Here is a 13,265-nt window from a genome sequence, read left to right on the forward strand (position 1 = left end):
ACTCCTTCCCGCCGGATCGCTTTGCTCTTCGCCCGGCGCCCGCTCGCGCGTGTGACTCAAAGGTGAGCCTGCTCGCACGCTACATCTAGGGAGCTGATGGAGGAGAAGAAATATTCCTAGTCGCTTCATGCTACAGAACCCGGGATAAGCTCCCGTCTGATGGGCCACTTGGCTCGTATGCAGACTTAACCTTACCTCTATGCCTTCATTGCCGGGTTCCTTTGTAAAGATCAGTCGCTCAGTAATTCACTGAGTAGCTATAGTGGAAACGAATTGAAAAACACAAATACCATATGGTAAAAAAATTCCGCCTCTCTCATCTCATGCCATTGATCTCATCACAGACATTTTGGCTCATTAAATGTAATTCTGTGATGGCTTTGGCGCAATGACGAATTGAGCACGGATGGCGATGCTGAACCCACGACATCAAATATTGTGATCTCGCCCGCTTCATTTAGATTTACTGAACCTGATGGCTCCTGACTTGAACGTGATCTGTGAAAAAGGGTGAAGTAAACGTGACATACGACGAATAGACCTTATCACGGTTTTCGACGCCATCTTGACGGGTAGGCAAAGCGGTCAGGAATTACAGTGTTTGTATGGGAATCCGATGGCAAATAACTTTTTGCAAACTTTTTGTCTGTAAATTTGGCTGGGTAGACGCGGTTCGCGGGGAAAAAAAACTTACAGACAAATGTATGGAAAATTAGAAAAATTAACTGAGCGTCTTCTAGCCAAGGTACATCCTTCAAACTTGGTGAATACAATCTTCTACCTAGTATTTTAACGTTGCGATTCACAAATTGTGTAAAATTCAATTCTGGAAAAAAGTTATTTGCCATCGGATTCCCATATGGGAAATTACAGAAATTACAATTTCTGACCGCTTTGCCTGTCTGTCAAGATGGCGTCACGCAATTTTTCGGCAGAATAAAGAGAACTCTTTTTCACTACCGGTATTTGTTTTCTTTCCGTCTTTCTTATTTATCAGATCACGCCTTTTTCCGGCTTTTGTTGGTATCGGTAGCTAGCCATCACACAAATAAACCGATTGTATTCTCTCTACAAAAGAAAAAGTCCGGAGATCAAAACTACATAATGAGGTTGTCACGCAATTGGAGCGGGAAAACTGCGTGACGAGTACACAGCACGTCTGCAGAGGAAGCTAAAACAAGAAATACAAAACACACTTTTCAAACATCGCATTATTTTGCCCAATACTTTTACTACGAACTTAAGTTTTGACACAAATCTAAAAAATTATCGACAATTCGTGCACAACTGCAAAAGGGATTTGTAGGTCTACCAAAATATCGTCCTTACAACAATTAGAACTTCTCTCAGTTATATAAAACTATATTCGTTTATTGTAAAAATCATCAAGTTTAATAAAATATTATCTTCATCGCAAAATCTATAACCAATTGAATAATTAATCAGTTGCAAATGTTCCTTGAAACCGTACATAAGCTTATCTCAGTAAATTTGTGATTATTTCCGTCAGATTTCTGTTTCTACGAGAACTGGTTCGAAACTGATCCATCAAGTTTTCTTAAGGAGACGAGCTGACAGAGCGGTCGTATTACATTTTGATTGGATACTTGAACTTCGGGCGCTTTAAAGAGGATCTGCCAAAAACAAACCTTGCTCTCAGTACGAATCAACAGCGAGCTATCTAATGCCTGTCCCACTTTGTTGAAAAACACTGAACAAGCCAAGAATGTAAACTTGGTTAGAGGGTTATATAATCGAATATTCAGCCTTGAAATCGCGAACCAACTGCAGTCGTTTATTTTTAGGGAGGGCGAGGGCCCGCTATATCGTTCTTAGGTCAGCGCGTTTCTAAGTAACGAAAGTAACGACGTTACTTCGTACAGCCTTCGGAGCGTGTTCGTGTTTAGACGTACAACATTGATTTAAGAAAAATAATTGGAGACCACTGTCCGTCTTGTCCGACACCTTCAACAGCAACAGGTCGTCCAATGCATGCAAACAATTTTCTTTATACTCCTTACGGGACGAAATCCTTTAATGCTCCAAGGTTTCGTCTTTAACACACTCATACTCCTGTCAAAATCTGGTTGTCAACTTCGATTGAAGAATCAATGGTCTCCTTTCCGAGTGAATATGCTGAAACTGAAAGAAAAAAACAAACTGAAAGTAAGTGAAACAACAGTCTGCAATCTACGGCAGGTTTATCGGAGAAAACGTCTTCAGTTTTGTTGTTTGTAGCCAGCGCTAATCTTGTCCAGTCTTGACCATTCTGTTTCTTCTTGGGTTCTGGTTACATCTTTCATGCTATCAAATTTATAGTGAGCTACTCTAAATCAATCCCTGTTATGTATTGGAGCGTTATTTGCAAAACTGATTTGTATCGTTTAACTTGTTTGCGCCAGAATGTGCGACGCGGCAACTCACATTGCTACTTCCAACACAAGTCACTGTAAGATATTTCGTTGCCTGTTTTCCTCTTCATGACAGGTTTGTTTTCAAGATTTCATAAAACCAAACTCTACAAATTAGAGTATACACTTGACAGTATGTATTTGTTTCACGGGAGGGGCGGGGGGGGGGGGGGGGAAGGGTGAGGACATGTCTTTGGGTAGCAAATAACCTGCCGAAAAAAAGAACACCTGATCGTAGGTTAGGTAGCAAAGTCAACACGAACTCACATTCTTGAAATCCCGGATTCTTCTTTCCTTGGTGTCACTCTGGGTGAAGACATTTTTCTTGCTGGATGACCATATTCGTCCTGTTCAGCATACCTTGAAATTCAAGAGACATGGATGTTACCTTGACAACATACCCTTGTTAAACTGATAATTCGTGATACTGGAATTATATGCGGGTGTTATGATGTCATTACACTTGACTAGGAGATTGTACAGGAAAATTCATTACCTGACTCGTGAATTCCACGTTAAATTTCACGCGAAAAACCCATATCGGTTTTTCAAGTGAAATTTACCGTGGAATTCACGAGTCAGGTAATGAATTTTTCTCAATTAGATAGCCTTCTTTTTAATGAACGAAAACCTCGTTTCATTTACGTCTGTGTCGCGCAAAGCCTCGCTTTCAAGAGTCGCAATTGCACGCAGAATACCTCGCCTAGGTAACCAATCAGGGTACGAGAATTCTCTGAGCTATGCGATTCTATACAATATTATGTCTTAATGAAGCTAGAGCAAGCGGCATGCTTTCACGATCTCTTCGCAGATCCTGGAAGAAAAGCACTTATAAAGTACAGAGAAAAGAGATAAATTTCAACTGCATCCTTTAAGTCAGATTATAACAACATTAAAAACTCAACTGCATTCTCTGAAGTCGGTTTATTCAACATGTAGAGCGTGGCATAAACACTTTAAGTCTATTTGAATCAACCACTCAACATAATTTATATAAGCTGCTTATGTATTTTAGTTCAATTTGCAGATCAAAGGTATTATAAAAGTCATCATTGATTTCATGCTGGTGAAGGTTATCAAGAATTGAAATGACGTGTCTTCCCCCCGGATCATCGAATCACGTGGCACCCAGGCTAAATTTGTTTCTTACACCAAGCTTCTTTGGGCCAAATTTCATGCTTTCTTCCGCTCTGTTAACATCACGCCTTAAAATCACCCTTAGCCACCTCACTAAAAAGGGTTCGTTAACAGCAGAAAAATGTACAAAGTCTGTTCAGCAGAGCCTGTTGTCCTCACAGGAAAATAAAGAGAGCAAGGGGTTCTATAAGTTCACCGAAGTTTCCGTTCGTCAGCGCTAGAGATATAACCGTTTTCAAACGCAAAACGTTACTTACCCGGGTTTGTAAATTCTGAGCTCGTCTTGTAAAGCGAATACTTTTTCCTTCAAGTTGTTTCTTTCAGTTAAAATCTCCAGCATCTCTGCCTTGGTATATCGAGGCCGGTTTGGATCTTTATTTTCCTTGCCGTCTGCTCGTCCCTGTCGTTGATTTTCTGCGCGTCTTTCTTTTCTTTCCTCGTGCGATTTTTCACTGTTGTACCCCGTTTTCGTTGTCCGACCAACAATTTCCCAGTCACCTCTGTTTTCCTCTTCCTCATCGTTTCCATTCTGCCCTACCATCATTTCGTTTTCTTTCCCACCCTCTATTACATTCGCCTTGTTATTTCCGACATTATTTTCATTATTGTTTAAAACGTCCGCATTTTCTTCCCTTTCAAGTTGTAGTCGTGGTGGTTTTGGCGGAGGCTTGCCATTGCTTAAAGGTGCGACGTCTTCAGTATTTCCTTCAGAATTTTGAACTGTTTCCTCGTCAACTCCCTCTCCTTCTTCCTCTTCTTTAGCGTCATGTTCTTCACTGAAGGAATCCATAAATCCCTCTATATCCTCAGCACCACTCTCGTCGCTTTGCAGCGGTGTGTCATCTTTATGTCTGAGTGTGCGCAGTTCTGTTTGCAACTCCGCCTTTTCTTGGGCTAGAGTGTGTATTCGTGTCTTGCTGGCTCCCAGGGTTTTTCGAACACTCTCATTGATGGTGGTCAGCCGTTCAATTTGCTCTTCCATCTGAAAGAAACAGTGTGATAAAAGCGCAGTGAAACTTAAACTGAGAAATCTTCCATCTGAACCACTGTCACAACGTTACACTATTCAGAAAATAACGCAACTTGATGAACAAAAGACCATTCAGTTGTGTTACAAATTACATCTTTTCAGTGGCGCTCTTCGTTATTACTAATTATTCGTATTAATTGTTACGCGTAGTTGCGTGACAAGCGTGAACGTGCTAACTAGATGTTGATCGCTAAAGTGAGTCACGCTAGTCACGCACACAGTTCATTAGAGGTACATACCGCTTGCAGGTCATTTCTTAAGCTATCGATCTCCATGTTTTTACTTCTTATGGTGTCCCTTTGATTATCAATTGTCTCCTTCATCTTGCGCATCAACTCAGCATCACCTGGCGCGCTTATATAAGCCGTAGCTATAAACCAAAACAATCAACAATCTACTCTCTCTTTTAACAGGAGAAGGAAGGCGTTACATGCAGTTTATTTCCCCCTGTAAAAAGCATTGTTCGAGTTTGACCCTTAAAGTTAAAACGACAAAACTCAAGTACCACATGACTCCCACAGTTACTTGGTCAAGTCCTTGGAGTAATTACATGTACCTGAAACAAGGATGTTATTTATATAGTTCTGCACCTACAATGCTCTCTCTAATGTTTGCACTTCGTTCAGTGATGGCAGTGAAATCATGACACTGATTTCTAGTGGGAGCAGCTTGGAACACCTTTGCATTTCTTTATGACTACTTCTGAAAATGCGTGTCATAATTCTTGATTTCATTTGTACAATTACCTCTACTAGCCTGTGAATTTAATGGTAACTATAGCCTATACACTGTAGCAATGAACCCAGGAACTTAATAATTAGAACAGTCTTTGTTTCTTCATTATATAGTTTACTGGTCATTGCTGCATGGCATGGTAGCTAATGGGTTTGGGTGTGGAGTACCATTTAGCATGTTAGTACAGGACAGGACAGTGAATGGTCATTGCTGCATAGCATGGTACCATGGGTTAGGGTGTGGTGGGGTACCATTTAGCTTGTCACTGCAGGACAGTACATTGAGTGGTCATTGCTGCATAGCATAGTACCATGGGTTTAGGTGTGGTGGGGTACCATTTAGCATGTTAGTACAGGACAAGACATTGAATGGTCATTGCTGCATAGCATGGTACCATGGGTTAGGGTGTGGTGGGGTACCATTTACCTTGTTACTGCAGGACAGGACATTGAGTGGTCATTGCTGCATAGCATAGCACCATGGGTTTAGGAGTGATGGGGTACCATTTAGCATGTTACTGCAGGACAGGACATTGAGTGGTCACTGCTGCATAGTGTAGTACCATGGGTTTGGGTGTGGTGGGGTACCATTTAGCTTGTTACTGCAGGACATGACATTGAGTGGTCATTGCTGCATAGCGTAGTAACATGAGTTTAGGTGTGGTGGGGTACCATTTAGCATGTTAGTGCAGGACAGGACATTGAGTGGTCATTGCTGCATAGCATAGTACCATGGGTTTGGGTTTGGTGAGGTACCATTTAGCATGTTACTGCAGGACAGGACATTGAGTGGTTATTGCTGCATAGCATAGTACCATGGGTTTGGATGTGGTGGGGTACCATTTAGCATGTCAGGGCAATACAGAACAGATCTTCCCTTTACTAAAAGGCATTCTAAAATCTTTACATGCCTGTTACCTCACCTGGTTGAGTACTAGCTGTTACTTCAAACTGCATTCTCAGTTTTTTGTTTTCCTCTTGTAACTTTATTAACATGGTTTTAAGATTGTCTGTTTCCCCTGTTGAGGACAGCTGATACAGCTCCTAGAAAATACAGTACAATCTATGTTAATATGACATCTTATTTCCCTTAAAATAAATTTTTAACAATTTTTTTTCATCTTAATGGAGTTTGGTTCTGACTCAAAGAAGAGTTGTCAGTTCTTTGATAGATACATCATCAGAGAACAAGCTAAAAAATATACTAGTCTTGTATCAATAATATTGTTAAGTATCTGAGCAGAGGGCTACACTAGTACAGGTCTTTGAATGCATTACATGCCTACAAAATAACTGTTGTCCTTGAGCAGAGTTTAAGATAGTCCTTAAAGCACACCCAGTGGGAGGCACGGTGGCCTCTTGGTTAGCGGGCTCGTTTCTGGATCAAGTGGTCCAAGTGCAAGTCCTGGCGGGGAACTTTGTGTTGTGTTCTTGGGCAAGACACTTTACTCTCACAGTGTCTCTCTTCACCTGGGTGTATAAATGGCTATCAGCAAACTTAATGCTGGGGGTAACCCTGCGATGGACTAGCATCCCATTCAGGGGGAAGTAGAAATACTCCTTGTCACTTCGTGCTACAGAAACTGGGATAAATTCCACCCTGATGGGCCACTTGAATCGTATGCAGACTTAACCTATTTTAAGCACACCCATGCAGCATCACACCTCAGTATTACACCCATTTTCAAAAACATTAACAAAGTTCATCAATATGAAACCAGTCTGGCCAGTAGGAAATCATATATATTTACCCAGCACTTTAAGCCCAACTAAGGGAAAATTAATACACGTTTTAACAGTGCTAAACTCTGGAAATCTCCAATCCAAGAGCAGTACTAATGCTTCAAAAATCTCTTTGAAGATCATCTATCATTTCCAACTACTGACTGATACATTCATGTACTTGAAATTTTAGTTATCAGGGCACAACCCCTGACCATTTTTTTTTTTTTTATCGTGCATGTTTGTACACTTGTATGGTGTAGGTGTATGTTCTATTTCTTCCCCATTTTTTACCATTTTTCAACATGGCCCAGCCACTTATCATAACTAGCATTTGCCATTTCTTAGTGGCTAAGCTCTCTCTATCCGCAAATATTAAACCCTGAATCAATTCATTTTTCTTAAATGTAAATCTAATAGAGCACAAATAAAGACTGTTGTTGTCAGTTAAAATGTCTCAGCTCATTGGGCTTAGCTCATGAGAAAATTACTCCTACTTTCCTTGCCCCATCAGTTATTGGTAAGCAAATATATACAGAACCATGCACAGTGCAAAAATTTCTGTTCATATTTAATATTAATTACAATACTGAAGACAAAGAAAGGTGTAAAGAACGGCAAAAGTATCAAAAAGGTTCTGGCAACCTTCTTTTATTAGCTGATGACCTGCTGTCTGTTCTATTAAGTTATTATTGACCTCTCAAAAAAGAGCCTCATGAGCAGAGCCTTATGGCAATGTCAATTCCTAGCATTCCCAAACTCCCCCTTCCTCTTTGCCAGGTAAGATGTCCAATTCATAAGTACTTGCTGTTATTGAATTCTCAAAATACTGCAAGACAAAGAAAGGTGTAAAGAACTGCAAAAGTAATCAGAAAGGTTCTGGAACTTTCCTTTATCAGCTGATGACCTGCTGTCTGTACTACAGTTATTATTGATCTCTTAAAAAGAGCCTTATGGCTAACATTGTAAATTCCTAGCATTTTCAAACTCCCCCACCTGCCCCCCTCCATTGTCAGGCAAGATGTCCAATCCATAAGTGCTTGCTGTTATTGAATTCTACGAATGCACTTACTGATTGCAAAGCTGTCGTTATTAATAGCTTATCACTGGCAGTCACACAGAAAAATATGGGCAGTAAAAGACCCCAACAAGCTGGGGGCATTATTTGTTATGTTTTCTCACTTTCCAGATCAGTGCATTGCTCCAAAAGCCAGGACAATGGTTGAGATCTATTTATTTGTTAACCTGTTCCAGGCTTTCTTTCAATATTGGGGACAATAAAAAAAGAGGGACCAAGACAAAAACAAGTGATAATGGCTGTGGTCTAAGAAAAATTACAAGGAGCCCAAAGGTTCCTTACAATGAAATCCTGGGTGCCCAGCACTTACCTTCTATAAAACAAGTAAAAAAGGTAAGTTGAGCCCTGGATGAGTTATTTGCAAACGATATCACTTCCATCATATCATTAAAATAAAATTTTGAACTTGGACCATGGGTCAGGCATTTGCAGTCTTCTCAAAGCTGGCCCCACAGTGGGACGTCAACAACATTTTTTCCAAAAAAAAAAATGACCACTGCCCGACAAATACCTGGGGATAGGTCTACTTGAAATTGACACAGCCTTTACCTGTCAGGTCACCAATTTACCCGTACCTGGCTCTAAGCCATATTGCTCTAATATGGGACTACTTCTCGAGACTCTTAGCTTTGATAGGGGAATAAAAAAGATATTTCATACGTGATGAAAGTCATCAAGAGAATCTTTTATTGTATGAAACCTGAAGCTATGGTAATTGAAGCTATGGGCATAATTGGTTGTGAAAAGGTTACATCAGCATACAAGCCAAGTGGCCAGGGCCATCAGGCCAGCACTTATCTCCCATTTCAATGGTATGAAGCGACCAGGAGTATTTCTACTTCCCCTGCCCCCCCCCCCTCCCCACCCCCCTGGACGTGATGCTTGATCCATAGCAGGGTTACCCCCAGCATTAAAATTTCCCGGTACCCATTTATACACCAGGATGGAGACAGGCACTGAGAGAGTAAAGTGTCTTGCCCAAGAACACAACATGATGTTCCTGGGCAGGACTCAAACCCGGACTGCTTGATCCAGACTTGGGTGCACTAACCACGACGCCACCCTACCTTCAACTTGATTGGCCGTAATATACTTCATCAGCTTATCAGCTTTAACAGCTTATTAAAATATATGTACCAATATACAATAATTCAGCACAGGTCTAGTAAGTCACTGAACTGGAAACTGTTTAAGAACACATTTTGGATTATAGAAACATGTTGTCATTCTCAATAATTCAAAAGAAACTTTTGATATTCTAATAGACACTAACTTTGAAATTCCACGACTTGAGTCAGAATAAGCACTGTTTTCATCCCTCATTTTCTCCAGTCTTCAAAACTTAAATAATTTTAATTGATCTTGAAATTATATATATTGGGTTATAATTCATTGTTTGCCCAAAGAAGCAGCTAGACGTGCATTATCATCAGAGAAGTATAATTAAGTTTACAGCGGAACTTCTGGAAAGCACTTAATTCCAAGACAAGGATTAATATATAATTGAAGAAGTAGCTGGGGTTCGCCGAAAAGCGACCCGACACTTACTCCACAACAACTCATGATCCTGGAGTTTAGCCCATTATCAACTATAAATAGACTCGGATATGATGCAAGGAGTCATTGTTAAGTAACGTTTTCTACGAAAGTCATTGACTATTAGTACATGCAGTTTTCCAGCTTTATATCGTAATATTAGTGCTTTTTTCAGTCCTCTATAATACTCTTAAACAACAGTAGAAAACATAAGCACCAATATAAAGTACAGTACAGTCTTCATTTACTGAAGAAGAAACACGAATATTGATTTCGGTCGCTTCGCCCAAAGCAACAACTTGTTGCTTCACTAGCGCATGACCCACTGGCGCGCTTTTGTACTTCTCCCGATTGACCTCTTTGTAGCTTACTTTTACGTCTGAGTAAAAGTAACAGCTGATAAGGTGAAGTAAGTTTCCTTAAATAAACAAATTATGCTACCTGCCACAAGTCGAAAGATCATGCTACATGTAAAATGTCCATCATGGATGAACTGTTCATTTTCGCGTATTAGCGCGCTCATGCATGAGGAAACAAGTTATTTCGCAGTAAACTTACCTCGTCTAGTTTCCTGCGCTGACTTGCCTCTCGCTTAATATCCAAGTAGAGCCTTTCATTTTCTAGTTTCAGTTCAGCGATCTCGAGTTTGTCCTTTTCTCTTTCACCGACAACGATCTCAAGTTTCTCGAGCACACGAATGATCTTAGGCATCAAATCCATCATTGCGTCGTGTCCAAAACGTTCGATAATTTTCTCAATATCTTGCCCAATGAGAGAAGCATCTTCGTAGACATCGGCAGTCGTGAGATCGGCAGCCATGATGTGATCACAACACGAAGACCAACTCTTGAAAGTACCTTTCTCTGGATCGCGCGGGTTAAAGATGTCGCAATTGATTGCAAGAACGCTGTCAAAAGCGTTGATTAATTAGCAGTTTCACGGACAAGGCTTGATAACGGTGTAACCAAAAAATTCTCCTTAAAAGAAACTTAGATGAATAACGACTTCCGTACAAAAATAACTAGGGATCTGGGAAACATATGTGTGTACACTCTCCTTGTACCGAACCTTTGAGTCCTGTTTGTTCTCCGTGCCTCAGATTCTTCACTTCCTGTGTTTCGCGGGGAAAACGCACTTCCGGTGCCCCAATCCAACGGGTCAGCGGTGTCTCATTCAATATGGCGGAAGAGACGGTCAAAGCTTGATCCGAGCGAGGAACCACGTTTCACCGGGGTAAAATGGATTTGATTTATAACGTGGTGTGGTCAACAGCAAAGCCAATTAAGAGGTAAAGGGTGCATGACTATTTCATGAATACTACATTTACTGTTTACTAAAGACTGTGTAAAATTTGAACGATAGTTTGTTCTGTCAGTACATCGTGTGTGTCTGATTTCCTTAAAAATGTTAACACATCACCAATAGTTTGTTAATGTCCTGGCCCACCAATTCAAACCATCTAGAAAAGAAATGGAAGAAAATCAAAAAAGCTTTTTCAACCAGTCTTTTGTCGATTACTGGCACTAGTACAAAAGAGATGTCTTTGGGTTTCCCCTTTGGGCAAGCTCTAACTGTGATGTACATGTATTATGTGTACTCTGAAAATCATTTTCACAAGCCCCCGATAAGTTCACCTTTTGCGTTGATTAATCTCAGCAACAACAATTTGAATTTCCTCATGCTTGCTCATCTGTGACGGACAGTATCCAGCCCAACTGGAAAATCCACTAGCCCTGGGCTATCAGGTACACGTACTTGATGATTATCAGTTGAGTAAGGCGTGACGAAAGTGTGGGTACCAGGTTTTTAGGTTCAACTTGTGTTGTTGTCACAGGCTCTGTTTCCAGTGACAACTTGTCAGCCTTTGACGTCATTGGCAACAAAGTGCACAAAATTGCAGGCAACATTATTGTTAACATTGGAAACGAGTAAAGTTGCCCGTGGCAGCATCGTAATTTCAAGTCCAAAAGCTCTGTCACACCATACTCAACTGATAAACGTAGCAGGACTTTCTTTGCACACTGTTTTTGTAATAGATCTGCACCTTCTTTGTTCAATCTGATTTTACTTAAGCTTATATATAAGTTCACTATTACTTTCTCACCCTTAGCAATCTTTGTGGCAAAGTGGTTGTTGCTTGGTCCTGCAGAAATCTTGTAGCGTTCAGCACTGGGTACAGGAGACTTCATTCTGGTGAAGGAAGCAATCCAAGTGGTGTAAATGAACAAAGTAAAAGGTATTTGAAATGCTCAGGGACGTACCCAAGATATAAAACTGTCAGAAATCTCCTTGCCATAGGCAGAAATTAAGCATTTAGAAATGGCACCAAAACCTACATTTAGCCATTTTCCTCCTATTTCCTGGCAGATCAAGCTGGTGAAATCCATGTGGCAGATGGCTAATATGTTTCCTGAGTGTTTTGATAAGTGAATATGACATCTTTCGATGTCTGTGAAATGCTAAATGCGTACATTTAGGAATTTGATAGATATACATATAATTATACAAAATTCTTTTTTTATTTCTTCTTTGCCCCTTTAGCCCTTAGGTTCTTAATCTAAATTCCTTTTCAGTTTCGAAAAAAAGTTAGCATTGAAGAAGACTTGGGATCCTCAGTTCCTCAGTGTGTGACAAAATATTGAGAACACAGTCAGAGCAAGCAAAACAAAACAATGAGAATTATACAAATGTACACAGCTGGGTACCTCAACCCTAAAGGTAACATCATTGCATAATGCTGTATCTTCTATTTTATTTTCCAGATCACTGATCACAAATGCCATTAATATCTTGGATCCTGATTCCCCTTGGGATGTGTGCAGGTATATAAATGCTATGTAGAAAATAATCATTACAACTCCGGTAACTTTCTCGTGTGGGAGACATGTGGCATAATTATGGAGGCTAAATGATTGCCTTTGACTTTGGATCAAGTAGTCAAGGTTTGAGTAACAGCAAAGATCATCATTCTGAGTTTTTGGTCAAGACAATAAATACTAACTCTCCCAGTGCCCTCCCCACACAGGAGTATGAATGGCCATCAATGATCTCCCTTGATAACCTGACAAATTACTGGCCGGGATAACCTCAGAATGAACTCCCCCCCCCCCCCCCCCCCCCCGAAACGAAGGAACAAGACTTCTCCTGTAGCTGGTTCATTTTACAAAAACAAGAATACCTGTAAGCTCTGGCATTGATAGTAGGACAGTAGCCTGAGTGTACTTTTATGCCATCCTACAAATCTCCATTTTAAAGTTAACATGCTTGGCTGTTCCATAGTCCACATGTACTGTAAAAGTGGTTATGGATGATGGAATCTCACTTGTTTGTGTACATGTATCTTTATTAAACTACTATTATTTCAATTAATTGTATTTAATGAAATAATTATTATTTCAGCTTTAATAGATGTTGACAAATTTCAACCAGTACGTGAGTCACATTTTCTTTTCTTCACTACAGTTTTAGATCTGGTCATGAGGAGTTGATTCAAACTCTGACTTGGGATGGCACTGGATCAAGACTTCTCTCAACAGACCTTGTTGGAGTTTGCAAACTCTGGGTTATGAAGGTGAGGCTAATTAAATTGTTCATGGCAGTCTATAATTTAGTGTGCT

The 13,265-nt window shown here is 40.3% G+C and overlaps 2 protein-coding genes across 3 annotated transcripts in view; one reads left to right on the forward strand and one right to left on the reverse strand.

Moving 5' to 3' along the window:
- Nucleotides 1–13,265, forward strand: part of LOC110040752 (mediator of RNA polymerase II transcription subunit 16-like) — a 37,423-nt gene that overhangs the window by 3,830 nt on the left and 20,328 nt on the right. For both annotated transcript variants that reach the window (XM_020746017.2, XM_020746018.2), the window contains exons 3-6: nucleotides 10,748–10,936; nucleotides 11,759–11,884; nucleotides 12,411–12,470; nucleotides 13,111–13,219. In XM_020746017.2, the coding sequence (XP_020601676.2) occupies nucleotides 10,887–10,936; nucleotides 11,759–11,884; nucleotides 12,411–12,470; nucleotides 13,111–13,219 (345 nt within the window). In that variant the 5' untranslated portion in view covers nucleotides 10,748–10,886. The remainder of the gene's footprint in view (nucleotides 1–10,747; nucleotides 10,937–11,758; nucleotides 11,885–12,410; nucleotides 12,471–13,110; nucleotides 13,220–13,265) is intronic.
- On the reverse strand, nucleotides 1,197–10,718 carry LOC110040755 (RILP-like protein 1). Its single transcript, XM_020746021.2, has 6 exons — nucleotides 10,207–10,718; nucleotides 6,236–6,356; nucleotides 4,818–4,948; nucleotides 3,806–4,530; nucleotides 2,679–2,771; nucleotides 1,197–2,142 (listed from the first exon to the last, which is right to left on the reverse strand). The coding sequence occupies exons 1-6, from the start codon at nucleotides 10,465–10,467 to the stop codon at nucleotides 2,109–2,111; spliced, it is 1,365 nt and encodes a 454-aa protein (XP_020601680.2). The 5' UTR covers nucleotides 10,468–10,718; the 3' UTR covers nucleotides 1,197–2,108.

The sequence above is a fragment of the Orbicella faveolata genome, unplaced genomic scaffold (assembly GCF_042242905.1).
Source record: "Orbicella faveolata isolate gen_17 unplaced genomic scaffold, um_ofav_v1 contig_47, whole genome shotgun sequence".
NCBI lineage: Eukaryota > Metazoa > Cnidaria > Anthozoa > Scleractinia > Merulinidae > Orbicella > Orbicella faveolata.

What these genes read in the sequence shown, in the direction of transcription:
- LOC110040755 (XM_020746021.2), bottom strand. Translation starts at nt 10,467, where the DNA reads ATGGCTGCCGATCTCACGACTGCCGATGTCTACGAAGATGCTTCTCTC. An exon ending in AGCGCAGGAAACTAGACGAG is followed by an intron (nt 6,357 to 10,206) that starts GTAAGTTTACTG and finishes TGTATTTTCTAG; the next exon opens with GAGCTGTATCAGCTGTCCTC. An exon ending in GAATCCGGGATTTCAAGAAT is followed by an intron (nt 2,143 to 2,678) that starts GTGAGTTCGTGT and finishes TTTTTCTTTCAG; the next exon opens with TTTCAGCATATTCACTCGGA.